Source organism: Folsomia candida, unplaced genomic scaffold (genome assembly GCF_002217175.1).
Source record: "Folsomia candida strain VU population unplaced genomic scaffold, ASM221717v1 Fcan01_Sc030, whole genome shotgun sequence".
In the NCBI taxonomy this organism is placed as follows: domain Eukaryota; kingdom Metazoa; phylum Arthropoda; class Collembola; order Entomobryomorpha; family Isotomidae; genus Folsomia; species Folsomia candida.
The window spans coordinates 699709-720540 of NW_019091222.1; the positions used below are offsets into that span (position 1 = coordinate 699709).

General features: G+C 39.6%; 1 protein-coding gene across 1 annotated transcript; it reads right to left on the reverse strand.

Annotated features, from left to right (window-relative positions):
• Positions 1-1501: 1501 nt before the first annotated feature.
• Positions 1502-2527, reverse strand: LOC118439058. The gene has a single exon (XM_035860078.1). It carries the CDS (start codon positions 2525-2527, stop codon positions 1502-1504), a length of 1026 nt encoding a protein of 341 aa, XP_035715971.1.
• Between the last annotated feature and the right edge of the window lie 18305 nt (positions 2528-20832).

The following is a 20832-nucleotide window of genomic DNA, read 5'->3' on the forward strand; positions in this document are numbered from 1 at the left end:
ACAAATGAACGGGTTAAATAAAATCATGTCCCGAGCCCTTAGAATAAACATTGGACTTATGTCATTACGATGTAAGAAGAAAAACTTGGCAAATTCACGCCAACTAAAGAAAAACCCCGGAGAAGCCCGGCGCTAATCATGGGGTACGCTCTAGAAAAACAAAACACAAAAATTTTGAGAAAATGAGTAAATTTTTACAATTAAGGCCAACAAAAATAGGAAAAGGACCGTATCCAAGCCCTATCGGTCCTGACTATCCATAGAAATTTCACAAACGCTAATCGGACCCACCATTCTGCTTCTGTGATTTTTTTATTGGGCGCAAGTTGGATTTTGTCGGAAACGCGATTTTTCTTCCTTTGGGGGTAAAATTTCGTATCAAAAAATATTTTTTGAAGTTATCGAGCAGAGTGTGAAACCCCAGAACCTCTCTCAACTTAAAAATAGCCACTAGACATTCAAGGAGGGCTCAGGTCCTGCTCATGAGATCAAAATAGTAAACGGGTGGTTGAAGTCCACAATTCCTGACTCCATTTTGGACCAAGAAAAAAATTCACCATTGCCAAACCTCAAACTTCTGGAATACGATATATGGTCCAAACTGAAGCTAGATACATGTGCAAAAACACATACAGGTTTGGAGCCCGAAAAAAATCTGTCGTCTAGAAATACCACCAATAATCCTTGGAACGAATGCGTACCGCGATGACGAAGTTGAAATCAAGACTCCGGTCTCGTGTCGCCTTATGAGGTTGAAATTTTAAAACGCAAATAGTGTTTCTTGTAAAGAATTTCATTGGCTTTTTAGTGATGTAATTATTTTTTCAAAATTTGGTAAACTGGGCTAGCTACAGTAAGGTTTTCTTGTAACAGTTCTTTTGCGAATACTCGGTATATGTTTCGTGTTGTATTGCGTCCAATCTATGATTTTTACCGAATGAGCTTTCGGAAATTCAATTTTGGAGCGATTGTAAGGAGAATTTGTCTTATTCTTGGCCACTAATGTGACTTTCCGCCACCACCCCCTAATTTGCGATTTTCCACCCACTTCCGAAATGTCCAGGCTAATTTTCCACCATTAACGTTCGAATTTTTCCAAATTTTTCGCCAAGAAGCGAAGGGCAGAGTATGTTCTTTGGCCCAAGGTCCAAAATTTGTAGATTAATCATAAGTAAGGGACATTTGCGGGGCAGGCTGTTTTAACCGTATCTTACTCAATGTTAACCGTCGAATGATTAACTAGGAATTTTGCAGAGAATTTGGTTTGCAGATACAACTTTTGTTGATAATCTATACTGGCAGGGCTTCCTGCGTGAAAAAATGCGTTTCCCGAAGCCCTTAAGGGATCAGGGTCGACGTAGGTCTCGTCATAAGCGATGATAATTTTTAATCATATTTACCGATGTATGTATTGGTGGGGTGACGATCCTGCCATTGTTGGACAGGACCGTCAGCTGCGCAAGCACTAAAGGCTTATTGCAGTCTCCCCGTATACACCGCTTTACTGTGCTAAGTCATGACTCTCACGATTTACAGATCTAACTTGACCTACAAACCGCCCTGATCTGATTATGAATTGAATTAGATCGGGCAGAGACATAGTCACTATTTGCTCTGGTGGCAACTCATGCCTCCCAAAGAGTTCTGACCTTAGGGCACAATACTTGTCGCAGGACCCAAGAAAATGAAATACAGTCTCAGGGCCACGGCCACATAGGCACATAGCCTCATCAACTAATCCCATTGTTCTGAGGTGCCCGTTCAAAGTACAATGCCCGGTTAAGGTTTGTGTTACTGATCGGAGATTCTTCCGATTTAGGGTTAAAAGCTTACTGCTAAGCCCCGATGAAGGGGCAGAGAGAAAAGCTTTAGAAGTTAAACAACCCTTGCTGCTTTCCCAAGATTTGGTATGCTGCAATCTTGCCCAGTTTACAATGCTGGAGATTACAGTGCTTCTGGATAGAGGAATAGAGGGCTGCGGGCCAAGGTACCCAGTAAGAGTACCATCCTTGGCCAACAGATCAGCCACTTCATTTCCTTCAAATCCATGGTGAGAAGGGATCCAATGAAGTGTTACCTTCTTAGTCTCCCCAATATGATTAAGCATCTCAATAGCCTCAGCAGTCTGTGATGAAACTGGCCATGGGCTAGTGAGCGCTTTGATGGCACCCTGACTGTCAATGAAGAAGTCAACGGTGCTATAGTTATGAGTATTGTCGGTCAGCGTTGCAGAAGCCCTGATAATACCCATAATTTCTGCTTGGAAAACTGTGGGTGCCCATCCCAGAGGAATTGAGCACCTCACAGCTTCCTGAGCAAGATTGTTGTATGTGAAGTAGTAAGCCGCACCCGAACACTCACCCATCCGTGAACCGTCAGTAAAACAGTTCACGTCGGAGGCATTCATGGGCACGCTACCATCCTCCCAATCTTTCACCGAACAGATAGAGGTTTCGAAGTTCCTCTCTGCTGGCGGATTAACAAGTTTCTCGCACGGCATCTGGAATTCATCAATACCAGACGCCATGATTTCGACAAACTTGTTGTGCTTTAACGCCCTCGTACGATCACCCCCGGCCCATTTTTTCCATTGGCCGTGGTGAGCGAGGCGATGGTACGTTCGTAGTGCAACTTGGTGAACCCGGATGTCCACTGGGACAAGTCCCAGTAGACACTACAGGGCTGCAGTAGGAGTGCTAGACATTACACCGGTTGTACCAAGCATGGCACACCTCTGTACTCTTTGCAACTGGGCCATGTGGGACTTCACCTTTGTGGCCGGAGCCCACAAGAGTGACCCATATTCCATGGCCGGTCGAATTATGGATTTGTAGATCCAATTTGTGATTTTGGGGGAAAGACCCCAAGTTTTACCAATGGCCCTCCTGCACTGGGCCAGGGAACGCATACCTTTTAGTGCCCTAGCCCTGCACAGTGGGCCCCAGTTCAACTTGTGATCCAATAAGACCCCAAGATATCTTACCTGTTTTTGATAAGGGATGGGAATACCATCCAACTTAATCACAGGAGCAATGAATTTGTATTTCTTAGTGAATAGTACCAGGGCAAGCTTATCATTGACTGACAAGCTCACCTCTTTGCACCAATCACTAACAAGATTTACTGCTCTCTGCACATTACTCCCCACTGTACCGAGGTCAATGCCCCGTCCCACTGTTGTGAGATCGTCGGCAAAGCCCTGTGAGTACAGTTGAGGGAACCGATGATGCAGTTTTTCCAGAATTTCACTTACGACCAGATCCCAGAGAAGCGGTGAGAGGACACCCCCTTGAGGGCACCCTCTCTCCACCACCCTCCCAATCTCGTAAGTAGAATCAGTTACCCAAGTGGTTCGTGTCCGAAGCATGTGCTCAATATATCGAACACATACTTCGTTGACGCCAAACCTGCTAAGGCTACGGATAATGGTATCAGATCTAACCTCATTAAAAGCGCCCTTAACATCCAACATCACTGCAATACAGTACTCGCCAGAGTCAAGGGCCCCCTCAACAAGGCTAACGATCTGATGAAGGGCAGCCTCCGTGGAAACGCCCTTCATATAGGCATACTGACTGTGTCTCTGCAGCCTATCAACAAGATCAGGCGTGCGGACCCAGCCATCTACCAGTTTCTCAAGTGTTTTGGGCAGGAAGGATGTTAAGCAGATGGGCCTCCAAGCGGACGCCCGTTCGTAACTCTCCTTTCCTGGCTTTGGTAAGAATACCACTCTGGACTCTCTCCACTTCAGAGGTGTATAGCCAAAGGTCAGGCACCCCCTCATGAGAGGAACCAAATACGGAATTAACTCGGCTAACCCATGCTGTAAAAGGGCTGGAAAGATACCATCCTTTCCAGCCGCTTTTAGTGGGCCAAACGAGTTAATTATGTTACTGATTTTTGAAGATGTAATCATCAGATTTATAGATTCATCATCCAGCCGCTTTTAGTGGGCCAAACGAGTTAATTATGTTACTGATTTTTGAAGATGTAATCATCAGATTTATAGATTCATCATCTACTTTACCGTGATCAGGTTCCCATGGAACCCGTTGAGGGTCCCTCGGGAACGACTGGTCCAATAATAATTCATAGGTCTCAGAAAGGGTCCTGGTGTAAACACCATCACCCTTGTCCAGTGATCCCAGTTTGATTGTGCCATCGTTGCGAAGGATGCGCGAGAGTCGGGCAGTAACAGGTGCCTCCTCGACACTCTCACAAAACCTTCTCCACGAGGCAGTTTTCCTCCTCCTCATTTCGTAGGAGTAGTAGTTACGAGCAGCTTTGTATTCCGCCCATGCCTCCTCTCCTCCGAAGCGGGCAACCCGATAAAGCCTGCGAGCCTCCTTCCGAAGAGAAGTCAGCTCACGGCTCCACCAAGGTACCCTCTTCCTCCTGGATTTGAGTACTTTTTCAGGGCAGGCCACATCGTATGATTTATGGATAAAGTTACTGACCCTACTAGCGCTCGCCTCAATCTCCTCCGTAGATGACATTGGGCACGCCCTAGCAGGGTCAAGTTCCGTTAGTCCTTTTAATACTGATTTGTATAGATCCCACCTTGTTCTCTTCCTGTCCCTATAGATGATAGGGTCAGGTGGACCAAGGCTTAGGCTGGTCCGAATATACCTGTGGTCAGAGCAACTTTCGTTGTCGTCGACCCACCAGGCCTTTATCCGGTCCAGCAAATGAGAGGATACAAATGTAACATCTAACACTTCTTTCTTATTCGATACAACAAAAGTGGCTCTGTGTCCCCTATTAATGGGGTGCAGATCCACCTGTGCAATGTAATCCAATAGTTGTGCACCTCTGCTGTTGATATTGGTGCTACCCCACATGGTGTGGTGTGCGTTGGTATCACCAGAGGTAGACCATTGGTCTCACAGTATGAGACCAACTGACGCATTTCCTCTGGGGGGCATGCATAGTTTCTATCCATGTATACTGAGGATATCACTACCTCTCCAATACCCCCCCACTGGGTACGGATGGCTGTGACATATCTACAGCATAGAGAAGTCGTACCCTTTTTTGAGTGTTGCAAGTTAATTTGCACCAAGTTCACACTTTTGGTTGTCATATTAAAAGATGACAACCCAGTTCGAAGAGATGTAGATGAGTGTGATGTTAGTGTTAGTCATTGTGAGTGAGGGTTATGACGCGAAGTTAATTTTGAGGGGGTGTTTCAGTTACCCGAAATACCAACTCATCAAAATAATAATTAAATTCGGCGGGCGGTTTTAAAGCCGCCACGCCAGATTTAGGAATACGACAAAAACAGACAAAACCTTAACCTGACCTTATAGAATGGGTCATCCTCCATGTGGTCGTGTCCATGCCCTGGTTGAGTCGAGAGATAGTGGGGAAGAGTACCTTTGCCAAAGGTGGTGTCGCCTCCCTGACCCAAAAACTCACTTTTGCTTCCGCTTCCGGTGGTTTGGGGTCACTGGTGGCGAATTTCCCCCCTTCAAGCTTGTCCACCTCCGCTTCAGCCCACAGTTTGGTGGTGGGGTCACGGCATGTGAGAACCATGCCCATATTTACCGATGTTTTTGCAAAATTTGTGGACAGTGATTTTTTAGTCTTCAACGAACTTTGGGCAACTTAATTCATTTTTTTCCGTAATCCTCTGTTTGTTAACTTTTAGGTTGCACAACAAACTTTTTGAAATTTTCAGTACGCGGGCAGCAGCGGTAAGATTTTACGTGGAAAAGTTGGTGGTGAATAAGTTTTTTATGACTTTCACTCTTTTGTGGGTGACTATGACGAGAGGTGGTCTAAAATTATTTATACTTCGAAATATAAATGTAGATTTTCGTTTTGGGATATTCTGACGTTTTAATGATCTGCCACATCTCTTCCGATTTACTTGGAGCGACGATTTTGTAGTTATGAAAAACTCGTTTTCTATTGAATTTTGTCATTTAAACAAAAAAGGCTTTGCACCTGCTGGTTCCCCTTGAAGTTGCGTTTCAAAAAATTGTATAGGTTAACAACAGTCTCCACTGGAGACTGTTGCGCATACATTTTTTTGCGCAATTAGTTTAAAATCCAACTGTCTAATCTAACCTTAAGACATGCCTTAATTATCAAAATATTTCAACTCTCCCGAAAGTGATTTTGCTGAAAGCTTCATGAAATAAGCAGCAAGCATTGTTGAACATTGCAGCACTCACATTTGACATTGTCAAAATAAAATTAAGAAAACTGATGCGGAGTTGTAAAATGGAAATTTGTTCATTTTTGAAACGGTACCTGACCTTCGATTTTCTTTCTATTTTTAGTAAATAAGCGTCAAGTATCCCTAACTATAAAAGTCAGTAGTAAGAACACGCCCGCAAGAAGATTTTAAATTGTCAAAATTCATCAATGTGGAGAAAGTTGGGGCAGAGGGTATATAAAAAGAAACATGTCCATCATTGAAAGGTCTGACGTACGTTTATCATGAAGCCTCCAATGAATTAGCGCTAACCATTTCTAAACATATTAAAATGCTCAGAACACGCCCGCACGTACACAATTTGAAATTGCTAAAATTCATTAGACCAGTGAAAGCAGAGGCGGAGAGGATAAACATAAACATTTGTTGAATTATGAAGGGGCCCCCCGCGTACAATTTTATTGAAACTGTCAGGAAATACTCTTTAACTACCTAGTAGTGCCATATGTTATGTACAATGCATTCCGCTCGAAGATGAAATTAGTTGGAGCTACTTTAGGGAGTTGTACTATTTTTTACTGAAATCCCCATGCAATTGTCGATCAGAAACCATGTTCCTAATTTTTGTGACCCAAGGTGACAAAGTGACAGATCGTCCAAACCGACGTGTTAGATTAAATTAGATTAAATTAGTTAGATTAGATGCTTTAAAAAATATATATTGCTACTTGTGTCATGGTGTGTAAACCAATTTGTTATGAATTGATCTTTGTTGACACGTGAATAAAGGCTTAACAACAACAACAACAAGTGTTGCAACTTTTCGAGCAACATTTTGGTAAACAAAAAAATCCGGCATTTTTCAATTGCTCAATAAAAATCGGAACTGAACGCATGATGGTCGACCGTACCACAAAATGATCCAGTGACACTGGCATTTACGACTGCCGAAAAACAAGTGGAAAGCGACGGTCAAAAATGTCACCAAAATTTACGAAGGAGCGAAAAAATGGGTTCGCCGAAATCCATGCCGAGCCCTAAGAAAATTTCCCTCACAAATGAACGGATGAAGTAAAAGTAAGTCCAAAGCCATTAAACTAAACCTTGGACTTATGTCTTTACGACATAAGGAGAAAAGCTTCCTAGCTACACGCCAAGTAAAAATAGTCCCATTGGAACCCAGGCGCCGATCATGCGGGACGCGCTTGAAAAATGGAATTGCTCGGCTTTTATCGGCCGAGCCCACTTTTGTGATTGAGGTAAAAAAATAGCAAAAGGACCGTTTTTATACCCTCCGGTCCAGACTATTCACAAAAATTTCAAAAACGTTGATTGGATCCACCATCGTGCTTCTGTGATTTCTTGGTTGGGCACAAGTTGGATTTGGTCTAAAAAATGATTTCTCTTCTTCTGGGGGTGAACTGTAGTATCAAAAAATATTTGTTGAAGTTCTCGAGCGAAATGTGCAACCCCTGAACCACTCTCAATTCAATAACACCCACTAGACATTCAGGGAGGGTTCAGGTGCTGATGCTGCTCATGAGGCCAAAATTGAAAAATGGTGGTTGAAATCCAAAAATACTCCATTTAGGATCAAGAATAAAATTCACTGTCGCCGAAATTCAGCCTTCTGGAATATGACATGTGGTCCAAACTGAAGCTAGATACATGTGCTAAACCACATACAAGTTTGGAATCCAAGAAAAAATCTATCGCTTAGAAATGAGCTTCATAATCCTTGGAATGAGTGCGTACCGCAAGTGACATGAGGATTCCAAGACTTTGGGGTAGTGTGGCTTCGAAAGGAGGAAATTTTGAAAACTGGTTGGTCTATTTTGAAGAGAATTTAGTGGGCTTTCTCGTGACATCTTTATTTTTCAAAATTCAATAAACCTAGCCGGCTATATTCATTTATGTAGTCTACAACACATATGGCACTCCTTGGTATGCATCAAGATATCTCAAAGTTATCAAAACAGGCCCTCCAGCACATTTGAAGTTGTCAAAATTCATTAAAAAAGGAAAAAGCAGGGTCGAAGGAGGATCAACATAAAAACTTGTCAATTTTTAAAGGGGTCAGCGGTGTACGATTTTCTTAAAACTTTCAGGAAATACTCGCGAGTTATCACTGAAAACATTTCAGAAATCAGAACTCGCCCGATTCCGCATTTGAAATTGTCAAAATTCGTCAAAAAAGAGAAAGCAGCGGCAGAGGAGAATAAAAATAGCAATTTGTCCATTTTTGAAATGGTCAGCGGCGTACGATTTTCTTAAAAGTTTCAGGAAATACTCGCCAGGTATCAGTTAAAACCAGTCAGAAATCAGAACTCGCCCGAAATAATATTTGAAATTGTCAAAATTCATTAAAAAAGATAAAGTCGGGACGGAGTGGTTGAAAATAGAAACTTGTCAACTTTTGTAGCGGTCAGCGGCGTAGGATTTTCGTGAAACTTTCAGGAAATATTCGCCAAGTATCCTTTAAGGTATTTCAGAAATCAGAACTCGCCCGAAATAAGATTTAAAATTGTCAAAATTCATTGAAAAAGAGAAAGCAGAGGCAGAGAGGATAAAAATAGAAACTTGTCCATTTTTCAAGGGGTCCGCGGCGTACGATTTTCTTGAAACTTTCAGGAAATACTCTACAGGTATCGCTGAAGATATTTCAGTAATCAGAACTCACCCGATTCTACATTTGAAATTGTCAAAATTCATTAAAACTGAGGGTGAGGGGCTAAAAAATACATTTTTGTATTTTTTAAAAGTTCCCGCCGTACGATTAGCTTGAAATTTTCTGGGAATTATTTAGGAGTGTTACGGAACACATTTCAGTCATCAAATCAAGCTCAGCGGCAGCGGGAAAGCTTAAAAATTAAAAATTTTAAATTCTGGGCGGGGCTGGGCTAACTTCCATACATGCAATAGTTCATCGACCACGGCCAGTGATTCCAACATGTCAGGTTGAAATTCTCTTACGCCCTGACCTGCTCAAAGAAACTCGAGCCCGGACCAACGACAAAAGAAGGGCCTTATTGATTCCGGCTCTTCAGAAAAACTTGACGGACGAGGAGGTGAAAAGTCTACCTCTTGCCATTAAAAACAAGCATTCGCTCATTGACTTGCCAGGGCGCCGAGAGCTTCCCCAGCATGTTGAGCGTGCTTCGAAACCCAAGCCGTCTTCGAGTAGAGAGGATGAACACGAGGAGGGAATGGACGATGATGACGCATATGAACCGGTAACCATTAATACCGAATATTTAAAAGATAGATGATGCCCAAATACAAAAAAATTAATCATTCCTGCTTATTTTTATGCACAATAGATACCGAGTTTTTGGTTTGTTTTAGGATTCGGGATCATTTCAATGTTCTGATAGCGTAGAAATAGAGGAGGATGGAGTCCTGCTTGACCCTGTATCTGATGAGACTCATCAGATTGTAGATGAAGTCAGAGCTGGGATAATCCTGATTAAGGATTATGGATTTTAATCCCGGATTAAGGATTATTAATCCATAATCTATAATCCGGCAACGGTTGTTTGTTAGAATTAATCCTAATCCATAATCCCGATTTTTTAGGAATGAGAATTAATCCTGGAATAATCCCGTCAGGTGTCTTTAATCCATAATCACGATTATGGATTACTAATCCCGATTAATCCCAATCATGATTACTAATCCTGATTATTAATCCAGATTAATCCCAATCATGATTAATCATGATTATGTATTCATGATTAATTCTCAATCTGGATTACTCAGTTCAATTCCCATAGTTCTATTTCATCCCACTCTGTGTAGCTTGAAGTCTCAAGTTCTCACAACTTTCTTCTGTCAGCTACCATTTGAAGAGTCAACATGTTCTCGCTGCCTTGCACTATATATATCAATTGAAACTGCTTTTTAAATATTTTATGTGAACCCACATAGTTGAAATCTGTTGCGCTAGATATAGTGTAAAAATCATTAATCACCAAATTAATCAGGATTATTAATCCATAATCCATAATCCTGAAATTTCCAGAATGTATGGATTAATCCGGATTAATCCTGACATAAATTAATCTCACGAAAATAATTTAATCACAATCCACATTATTTTGTGGTTAATCCATAATCCATAATCCACCCTCAAAAACCAATAATCACCCAGCTCTGGATGAAGTAGATGACATCTACGAGGACGGTAGCAGTAGTGGTGACGCGACAGCTTCGTCAACGATAAAAGAAAACGAATGGAGGCGTTATTGCGAAAAGTATTAAAATTGGGTTAAGCCTATCGTGTTACATATATTAATTCTGTATTGTGATGTATGTTTTTTAGCTTGAAAAAAGATGAAACCGTTCTCATCCCTGATCCTGAAATCGGGCCCTGCTTCAGTATTCTTGTGGAGGATTTCCCCTTGCACAGGTACATGATAAATAGCTGTATTTCGAAAATCACATAAACTATAAATTTATGAACTAATGTATTAATTATTTGGCTTAAAATTGTTTGTAGTATAAACTATCACCACTTTGGTGCGGCACAAATGTGGGCAGTTATTCCACCGAGCTACGAGTACAAAATGATCCAGTTAATGAAAGAAATCAAAAGTGATTACTTTGGAGGAAGACCGGGTTGCGACAAATATGTAATCCATAAGCAGCTAAGCAATTAATTCGTGAAAACAGGGTATAGCACTTGACCAGTTAGTTGGATTAATAAATATTGTGCTATATTAATAAGTGCTGTAGCAATAAATAAGATTTCTTGATTTATTCATTCTGAAACAATTCTGAAACAATTATCAATTCTGTCTGTATCATTTATGGGTAGGATTTTCGAACATAAACAGCGTGTTCGTTCAGGATGTACATGGAGATGGCGATATCAGTCTAACGCACCACGTTATCGCATCAAGTGATTAGGTTAAGTGATTAAGTTGTACCTTATTCTATTTTCAGCCAGGGTTTCGATTATTAAGAACCAACAAGGCCAGGGCAGCCACGTCAAGTTTCACACGGTAACATGAATGTCCTGTATCTGGGGTCCGAGTAGATTCTAAAGAAAACAGGGATACCATGGACACGAACCACACCTCAGAAATTTCCCTTGTGAGTAAGTTGACGTAAATTTGTGAGGTAATTTGTATTTGAAATATTTTTTTTAATTGAAATTTTGTCCAATTTAACGGAACTACAATGTGATGGTGAACATCCTTACAGCTTATTTTACGCAATTCGCTTTAGTTTCTCTTCCCGAAACTGGGCATCATCTCCTGATGCGTCTTTATCTTCGTTACATTATTCATGTCAATGACATGATTTAATTGGTATTACATATATGTACATCATTACGTCGTGCGGGAACATTTACTTAACAAGAGTTAACCTAATTAGTTAGTACGCACCTAAATATTTGTCTGCGAAAATCCACCGTAATCCTGTCTGAAGCTCATACATAAAAATATTCGTTTTAAAATATAATTCAACAGAGAAAAGATACATATGTACGTGAAAACGGACGACGGTGATTTTGGTTCTGCAGTCGTAAAAAGTCAAGACAACCCTGGGAGGTAATCAGACATTGACCGATTGGTTTATTTCGGATTTTTCATCGTGGAATGACAATTTTTACATTAACGATTTACGACTTTTGACTCATTTTGGAACGCTTAAAATAATGAGTGAAAGAAAAACAATCTCCTGTGATTTACATTCGTAGCAAATAGTGGGGTTTTGAATAGATTTCGGAAAACGAAATGTTGGTCTTGAATGGGTTCGAATTTTTTGAGTTGTCTGGAGAAGATATGTTGAATCGGAAGATTTCCAAATGGTACGAGATCCTCGCAATAACCGCCTCGTTACCGCCTCTTTGAGCAGGTCAGGGCGTAACAGAATTTCAACCTGGCATGTTGGAATCACTGGCCGTGGTCGATGAACTATTGCTCCCAAAAGTCGTCGCCGTGTCAAGTCGTAGTGGTGTTGCTTTAAAAGATTTTTGCAAAGCGTGTAGCATCCCTTTTTCAGCCTTGCGTGAGGAAGTGCCTGCCTCAACTTGTCAAGATCCTCCTCTTCATGTTGTTCTTTTGGTAGGCTTGCCAATTTCTTTATTATGGCGACCATCTCCTTCCTCCTGTTGTTTTCATCCTCGTACTTATCGTTATAAGCATCGTCAGGGATGTCGGCGTCATCGTCAAGCTTAACTCTCTTGAGTTTCTCACCAACTCCTCTCAGACCATGTGAGGTGGAAGGCTGAGGTGACCGCACACGCCCTTGACGAGAAGTGGATGCTGTTGGTGCTGGGGGCGACGACATTGGCGATTCTGAGGTGGAGGGTGGCAAAGACGAGACTCGAACATTGGCTGAAATTAATAAAAAAATTGGGAGCATTCATAATTGCATCCACATAGTTGAATGGTTAACAATTTTGTCACCTGAACTGTGAATCTCCCCGCCCATTGTCATTGACATGGATGAAGATTGTGGAGACGTTGATACGGGTCGTGAAGACGGCTGCTCCGTTTCTGCCAGAGGGGAATCGTTGTCGTGGTCTGAAATTGGTAAGAGTGTGTAAGAGAGTGCATAAAAAAAGTACGTACAATAATTTTTGCATATACATATGTATGATAACGATCATCGGTTTCTGATGAACAGCGACAAAAATAGTCGTCGTTGTCCGCTACACATGAAATTATGTACAAACTTTTATTACTTACGTAGTGTATTTAGGCACAGGTTAAAAAATTTTTCAAGCTTTTAACAACAGTAAATGTTTGTCAGCAGTTTTTTTAGGTTTATAATTGTTATCTACTTACTTAATCATTTAAAACGACCAAGCGAATCTCTAATCCAAATGACAAAACTTACCTGCTTCCAAATAGTCTTCGTCACCTGTCATACTAGATTTAAGTAAAATCACTACTCAGTGTCAAAGATTTTAAATACGATCCCAAACACTGACGTTCGAGTAGGAGCTGTTGGCGAGGTGATTGATGAACGTCGACTGGACTGAGAAGAATGCAAAGTTTGGACGTGGCGCTCAACTCTCCGGGCTCGTCTCACTCGCTCGTTCACACTGGTCAGCAATACTCAAGTTCTTGGCCAAAACCTATTACTCACTCTAAATTTCTAAATACCGTTACGTTTGACATGATGTTCAGCGTTGAAAAGTTTGATTTGAATTGTGCAACTGCTTATGGCATGGCATACACTTAAACGTGGTTTATAAATAAAATTCTCAAACTCATTGAAGCAAAACTTTCAAATTTTAGATTTGCCCATACCCCCTGCATGTGGGTGTGCCCGTGATGTCCCGATGCTTGTCAGAACCCTAGAACATTCCCGGAGACAAATTTTAAAAACATGAATAGTTCGAGAGCTGCAGATATAGATTGTGGCCAACAAATTAGATAATCCGGACCAGTGTGTCGTGTCACTACTATCCCAATCATGCATGACTTTAATGTAAATGCAAAAACTCTGACATTGAATAACACACAGAAACAAAGCTGTTTATTTCTTAATAATTAGAACAACGATGATCAGGTTTCACATTGTGATTCATAACACGAAAGCGTAATATGTATGTAGTGAAGAAGGTGAATTTGTTAATAAATCTCACGTTCCCTTAACTCTTTAGTCTCCTATTTGATTTGTGTGAAGCTTGGTTCTGAAATTAGATACAACGCAGGTTGCTTATCTTATTATCAGAACCAAGCTTCACACAAACCAAATAGGAGCATAAAGATTTAAGGGAACGTGAGATTTTTTAACAAATTTCCGCATTTAAAATTGGTAATATCGTTATGCCTGGGACAAAAAACAAACAAGTTCATCCTTAATCTGTATGAGGAATTATAACAATGAATAATTGTTCCTCAAATTCATCCGGAAAACTCGAGTGTGATACGTTTCAATTTGCTCCTGTTTAAATAAAACAAAAAAAGGTACATAAATATTTTATGTAAATACTTTAAGCCCTTATGCTAAGCTAGAAGAAAATTCAATTATTCGGGGACGCTGAGGGCATGGACTAGGCAGAAAAATTGGGTAGTTTTGACAGAACTCAGAAAAACTAAAGACTCAGAGTTTAATATTGAAGTAAATGCAGAAATGTCCAAATGTTTCACAAGAAAATGTTCAAATTGAACATTTCGTTAGCATTCCAGAAATCACTCAAGATGCGAAAAATTTCACTCCGCAGAAAGGTAAACGTGGCTGAAAGTCAATGACCTTTCAGAAACGATAATTATCCCGATCCCTCACCACCATAAAAATTTTCCCGCGAGGTTTAGGTTTCCTCTCGAATTCATGTAAGGACGTAACACACCGAACCATAAAATTGAAAGTTAAATAAATACCTTAACCGTCGAACAAGACACGTTCTTGAACCTGACTTGAAACCCATTTTCCACAATTTGTTTATAAAACTTCAACCCTCCAAACCCAAAAGAAGCTTCTTCCTCAGCCAAAAGTTCCAGCAGCCTGAGCGGATTCGTCATAATATTCCTCACATTAAAAGAAGCCACAACTTTGATCTTGTGTCTCGTCAAGTTAAACGGAATCCTCATTGTCTCCGCTAACAACGGAATAAACGTGAGATCGTTAATGATCATTGGAAATTTCCCCGAAGAAAATAGCTCTTCCCCCGTTTCCACCTGCCTTTCCTGCCCGGGTTTTATGAGATCCGTGGTGACCAAGTCCAGCTAGTAGGCTGTCAACATGTTGGTCATGACCAGCACCATAAAAAGTTTCTTCTCCCACTTTTTCTGAAGGGGCTGCATCATTAAAATCCAAAAAACGTCTAGGCCAAAATCCACGTCCTTGTGGATTACAGAAATCACCATGGCAACCGTTAAAATGGCGAACCACATCCATTTGTCCAAGGGTTTCGTTAGCACCGAAAACGTGGCTGGCAACGACTTAAATCGGGACTGGCAATAGATTATCGATAACTGTTTTAAATTGTCGAAACTGACGGAGGGAGAAAAGGCCCTGATTTCTTTAAAATTCGACCCAGGATCGCACATCATGCACAAGTGGAATCGCTCATTTTCCGGTAAGGTTTCGTCCGTGAGGGCGAAAGTCATGTTTAGCTTTTGAGCGACGAACTTTAGCACGAAATGGGTGACGAAACATCCGGCCGGTTTTCGTTGGTAGGTTTCTGACCCGCAAATTTCAGCGGAAGCCGGTCCTGTACCAGGGTCAGGCGCACCTGTTCATATTCACTTATTCAGTAGAGATATAGAATAAATGAAGTATTCCTTCATTACTCAATAAATTCATTAATGAGCTTTAAAATTTCGAAATGAATGAATATTTGTTCATTTTGTGTTCATGAGTATGATCGAATAATTTTATTCATTATTAATTTTTCACTTTGTGCTTAACACATGGGATACATATATGGAGAAATTTAGTTTCGAAAAATTGATATAAAATGAATAAAAAACGATTAATGCATAAATAATCATTTTCAAATTTTAAATTAATGAATCATTAAATCTTGGAAATCTTGGAAAATTTATGAAACTTTCAATTAAAGTAATGACTAATGGATTAATAATTTTATCCCAATTTTTTAACTGAATAGCTTAGAATGAAATTTTTTTTGAAGTACCTGTTCCTTCGATCCCTTTAATGTTGCCGATTGTTCCTTGCCTCACTGAGAAATGAACCGGGTCAAAGTTTTCGATTTGTTTTTGACCGAGTAGAATTATAAGACTGCTTTCACCACGACACGAGTTGCAATACCAGTACATTTCCGATAAGTGTGGAACGATAAAGTACAAATGGGGACTTATCATTTCGTCCTCAGGTAGGTTATCCAAAGTTGAAATTCCTTTACTAAAAATATCTAAAATTTCTAAGAAATTTGAGGAAATCTGTACCCTAAATCTGGCCACAGATTCGAGTCCTTGTCCAAAACCGGTGGAATAGATAAAATGTGCTAAATCTAGCGCTATCTTGTTTACACTGATAATTTCCTTATTCTCACTTAACGGAATGATAAAATCGTAACAGGATCTTTGACGTTGTAGAAAGAATAGTGTCGTCGGACGAAATACGAGGCTGTCATTAAATAAAATTACTGCCGTATTTTTATCAATCTCGAAATCTTTACACCATTTTAAGTAGATCGTTGTTAAACAGGAGGACTTGGTAAAAAATGGAAATCTTTCTATTATAAATGCTACACAAAGGGTGGAATATGACAGCAAAATGAGCACTGCTTTACCAAAGTCCATGGTTCCAAGTCCTTAATTCTATTGGAAAAAATTAAATTTCGAAATTCAAAATGTCTATAGTTTACTAAAAAATAATACGTATATAGATAAAGTCTAGACATATTAAAGTTCCAATCTTGTACAAGTCAAGATATAAATTATTTTTTGACAAAAATGATTCTTCAGTAAGATAAAAATATCCATTTTCTTGCATGAAACCAATCAACATTAATGACTTATAATTGGTATAATCAGATAAAAACAAAAAAAGTATGGACAATTCATTAAAACAATCGAAACATTTTTTACCCTTTATCACGAAACTTTGATACTGACGCAAATGAAACATGTAAGTAGATAATTACATGTTCCGATTAGCACAACCCGGAATCAGTACTGGCCGTTTGTGCAAAAAGTTTTCTCTGCTAACTGTAAATTATGGTGTAATTTTTTTATACTTAAACTTTATTGTCTTGTATCACTTTACTAATCTTACCTTTCTTAATGTCAGACTACTTGTTACTTGGACTTTTAAGTCCAATTTCAAAACATTTATTTACCCTTTGTGTTCATATGCATGTATGTAAAGGTTAAGAGCAGGGCATAAAGGTGAGGGCAGAGGTGCATTTGTCAGGGGCGAAACCCCTTTACAGCATAGGTATGTATGTCTGTCCGCTTGATAACTAAAGACGCGTTCAATATATTGAACGCGTCTTTAGTTATCATAATATATATATTAACTACTAATTTGGGACGTTAGTAATTGATATAAAAACAAAAGCGGTGGTGGTTCGAAGATGGCAGGTTATGCTACACAAGTTTAAAATGTAAGAAAAACGTCACCAAACGTAGACACCTCTAAATTTTGCTGCGTAAAGACCACGAACTTTATAATTGATTTTATCATTAAAATGGTGAAGCATTGTAACTCGGATTGCACAATTGGGTGGTTATATACCTTATATGTATGTTCATGGCTTCCCCCACATGTATGCATATTTACATAGATTATTATGTTCTCAAATAACTACATACGTTGACGCCCAATTCTAACACGTACCTATTCTTAAAGACAAACTATGCTGACGAAATATGTGCAACGATTAGCACAAGTGCAATTATTTATACCTTGAAACTCAAATCGTCCCTCAATTCCCATGTGTGTTAACTACATACATATGTGTGCCGTGTAAGTATGCGTTCTGGATAACAGAGGTTTGACAACTTGAAATTTTCGCCAAAGTGATGAAACATTGTAGCTCGGATTACTCAATTCGTATTATCTACTAAAAGTTGTTTCCGTATAATTAGGTATGCTCTTAAATAAGTATTGGTTGTCAGCAAATTCAAGCATTTGCATTTACCCGAGTGTTAAATAACGACGTGTTTATTTATGAAAAAAGTGCAACAAATTATTTATGTACAAGGTCCAATAAATATCTATTTTCTGTAGTTTCTCGTCGTCATTCTGGAAAATAGAACTCTCAATTTTAGTTGCTTTGTGGCACAACCAAATATCCAGATCGCTCATGAACTTGAGCTAGAATTCGGTGCCGTCTAATTTGAATATGAGTCAGTGGTTGCAATTTCTTTTCACACTTAAGTGTTACATTTACATATATATTTTAAATACCTTAGTAGTCTCTGCAGCAATAAAGAAAAATACCACAGTCAAGATTACTACTTATCCAATTTCTCAACTTGACAGGATACTATCTCCATTTTCCCACTGTTTGATCCACCTAATAAATTACAAATACCTAGATATTCCATCAACCAAAATACCATTAGTCATAGAAAGGTACCCGAGCAAGAAAGAGCTAAAGAAGTTAAAGCGGCGACAAAAGGACAACTTCCGGTGGAAATGCGTCTTACATGGATTTCTGTACCCAACAATGCCCAAAGGTTCCGCGCCATACAGTTTATTCAGGTTCCACCCCTTTTACATCGAATTCTGGACAGGACCAGCGAAGAAGTATCAATCTTCTAGCCTTTTCCGGCATCGGGACTATGTTTATTTCACAAATAGAAAATCTAACAGAAATTGGTTGCAATTCGCTCAAGGAGTACATGAGACGCAGGGAACGACAGGTATGTGTGAATTGGATTAGGCAATTTTGATTAAATTTGGCCTCAATTTTCCTTGGATTATATTAAATAATGTGTTCCTTCAGAAGTATAAAATTGATACTTTGAATAGGTCAATCACATTCAGCCGTGGTCTTTATGTCTGAACATAACAAACTCCCTGAGTGGCACATATTGTGCAATACCTGTCACCAAATCATGTTTACTTTTCTCCAACAACCAGATGGAATAATATTAACCGAAGAGTTCTCCAAAATAGCTTCCACTATCCATCCTGACAGAATATTCCAAATCAGCGATATCGACGCCCAACATGCAATTCGTCACAGGCAGAAGACCAGATTCCCAAATTTCTTCACCATCTCAACGCACTCTGATTTCAACACCATCGTCTTTTCGGCAATTTATCCCAATTACAGTTTTATCTTTGAGTTTATGACTTTCATGACGGGTAGCGACTTTAAGCAACCAAGAAGAACCAGGATTTTCATAACTCTGCCAACCCACATCCCATTTATCAGGATTTCTGTCGAATCTCACAGATTCCTTACTTGTGACGGTCTCCTTAACGAGGACGATTCCAGACCAAATTTTCACCATTTAGTATCAGCATACAGGTTAGGGTCCTGGTTAGCCCTAACTACCCTAATTTTACTAACGGCAACGATTTTGAAAATAATTTTCAATCTGACAAAAACTAACTGCTATGAGATCCTCCTCTTGGTGGCTTTTCTTGTTGAACAAGGAATTGACGTGTCGCCATCCAGGAGAAAAACATGGGCAGCTGAATTTCTCTTGGCGCCGTTGCTATTGATGAGCATCATCCTTAGTAATGCGTACAAAGGGTAAAATGTTACAGATCTAATATCACCGGCGAAACCTGTTATGGTCTCGCAATTTGGAGAAATGCTGGCGCAAAATTACACACTGTATGCGCTCAATCGTAATTGGTATAATGATATATCTAAAAAATTTACAGAAGCGAAAGCAACATCCAGGACCCGCTCGAGTCTACATGTTTCAATTATGCATTACGAAACGGAAAACCTGTCCAATGATACTTTAAAATTTTTAGAAAAACTAAAATCCAGAATATTTGTGATATCGGACAACCACAACTTGTCTCTTATCGATGCAATCAGTTCCTGTCATAAGTCTGCAATAGTTCCATATGGAAGTGAAATAGACGATTATGAATCCCAGTTGAAATTTTTGCGTCCCAATTCGCACGTTGCCAAAAGTAAGGAAGAATTTTATAAAACGGAACGTGGGTGGTCGGTAGATTACTTAATGGATCCACGATTAGAGGCCAGATTTTCAGCGCTTTGTCAGGCCGGGTTGGTCAATCTTTGGCGGAGGTATATTCAATTTTTAAGAATGATTAAATTTAACAGGGTAAATCGATCATCGAGTAAGAGAAGAGATGAGGAGAAGGTTAAGCCCTTGCAGATTGGAGGAAATTTTGTAGTTGTATTTTACCTTTACTGCATTTTAATTTTATCGTGTATGACAGTATTTACTTTTGAAAGTTTGGTAGGATGGTTTGAAAGAAAAAATGAAGTTATTTTGTTTTTATTATAAATGATTTTATAATTATTATTAGTCGTTTTTATTGGCTCTGCCATCGAGGTGGGAGGGAAGGTGACATCGCTTCTGCTAGAACTTGAATATTAAAGGCAAATGCGTATATACATACATATGTACATGCGTGAATACATATGTATATGTATCCGTGTATTTGCGATGAAAAGTGAGTGAGTGGTGTCGGATTTATATATTCGAGGGGATTAGGCGAAAACCTAACAAATATGTACTCACAGAACACAAGATGTTCATATCCATATTGAATTGTGCCTTTGGGCAACTTATCTTCTCCAAGAAAGTGGTTTCTTCGAAATATTGTGAATTAATATCATAATTAATTGAGTTTATTAATAAACTGAAATTCTAAAATACGTGTCCGCTTATTTCTGGGCCTGAAGAATTTAAACTTAATCCTGTCTCGATCGGTGACGACCGCCTTGCACCTTTCCATTCTTATGTCTTATTCCCGTAACCTTAGCTTGGCTTAAGAATAATAACACTTACATAGTAAATTCGCACTTGCATTTCAAATTGACCATATGTAAAACATTATTTTCAGCAGCATGCAAGACTTCGAGGACAACGTAGTTCACAGGTCACAAATTTCTCTACGCAGCGTGGTTGCACGACATAATGTCAAACTTACTTAGCGTTATTAAATTCGGTAAAAAGGCCTATGTGCGTGCGTAAGTCGGGGGTCGGGAGTCGAGGGATTGTTGTTCTACTGGTGAATATTGATCCATTCGTTTTGAGAGGGTTCTATGTACATACATACTTTATGGAAATTTG

What these genes read in the sequence shown, in the direction of transcription:
- LOC118439058 (XM_035860078.1), bottom strand. Translation starts at nt 2,527, where the DNA reads ATGGCGTCTGGTATTGATGAATTCCAGATGCCGTGCGAGAAACTTGTT.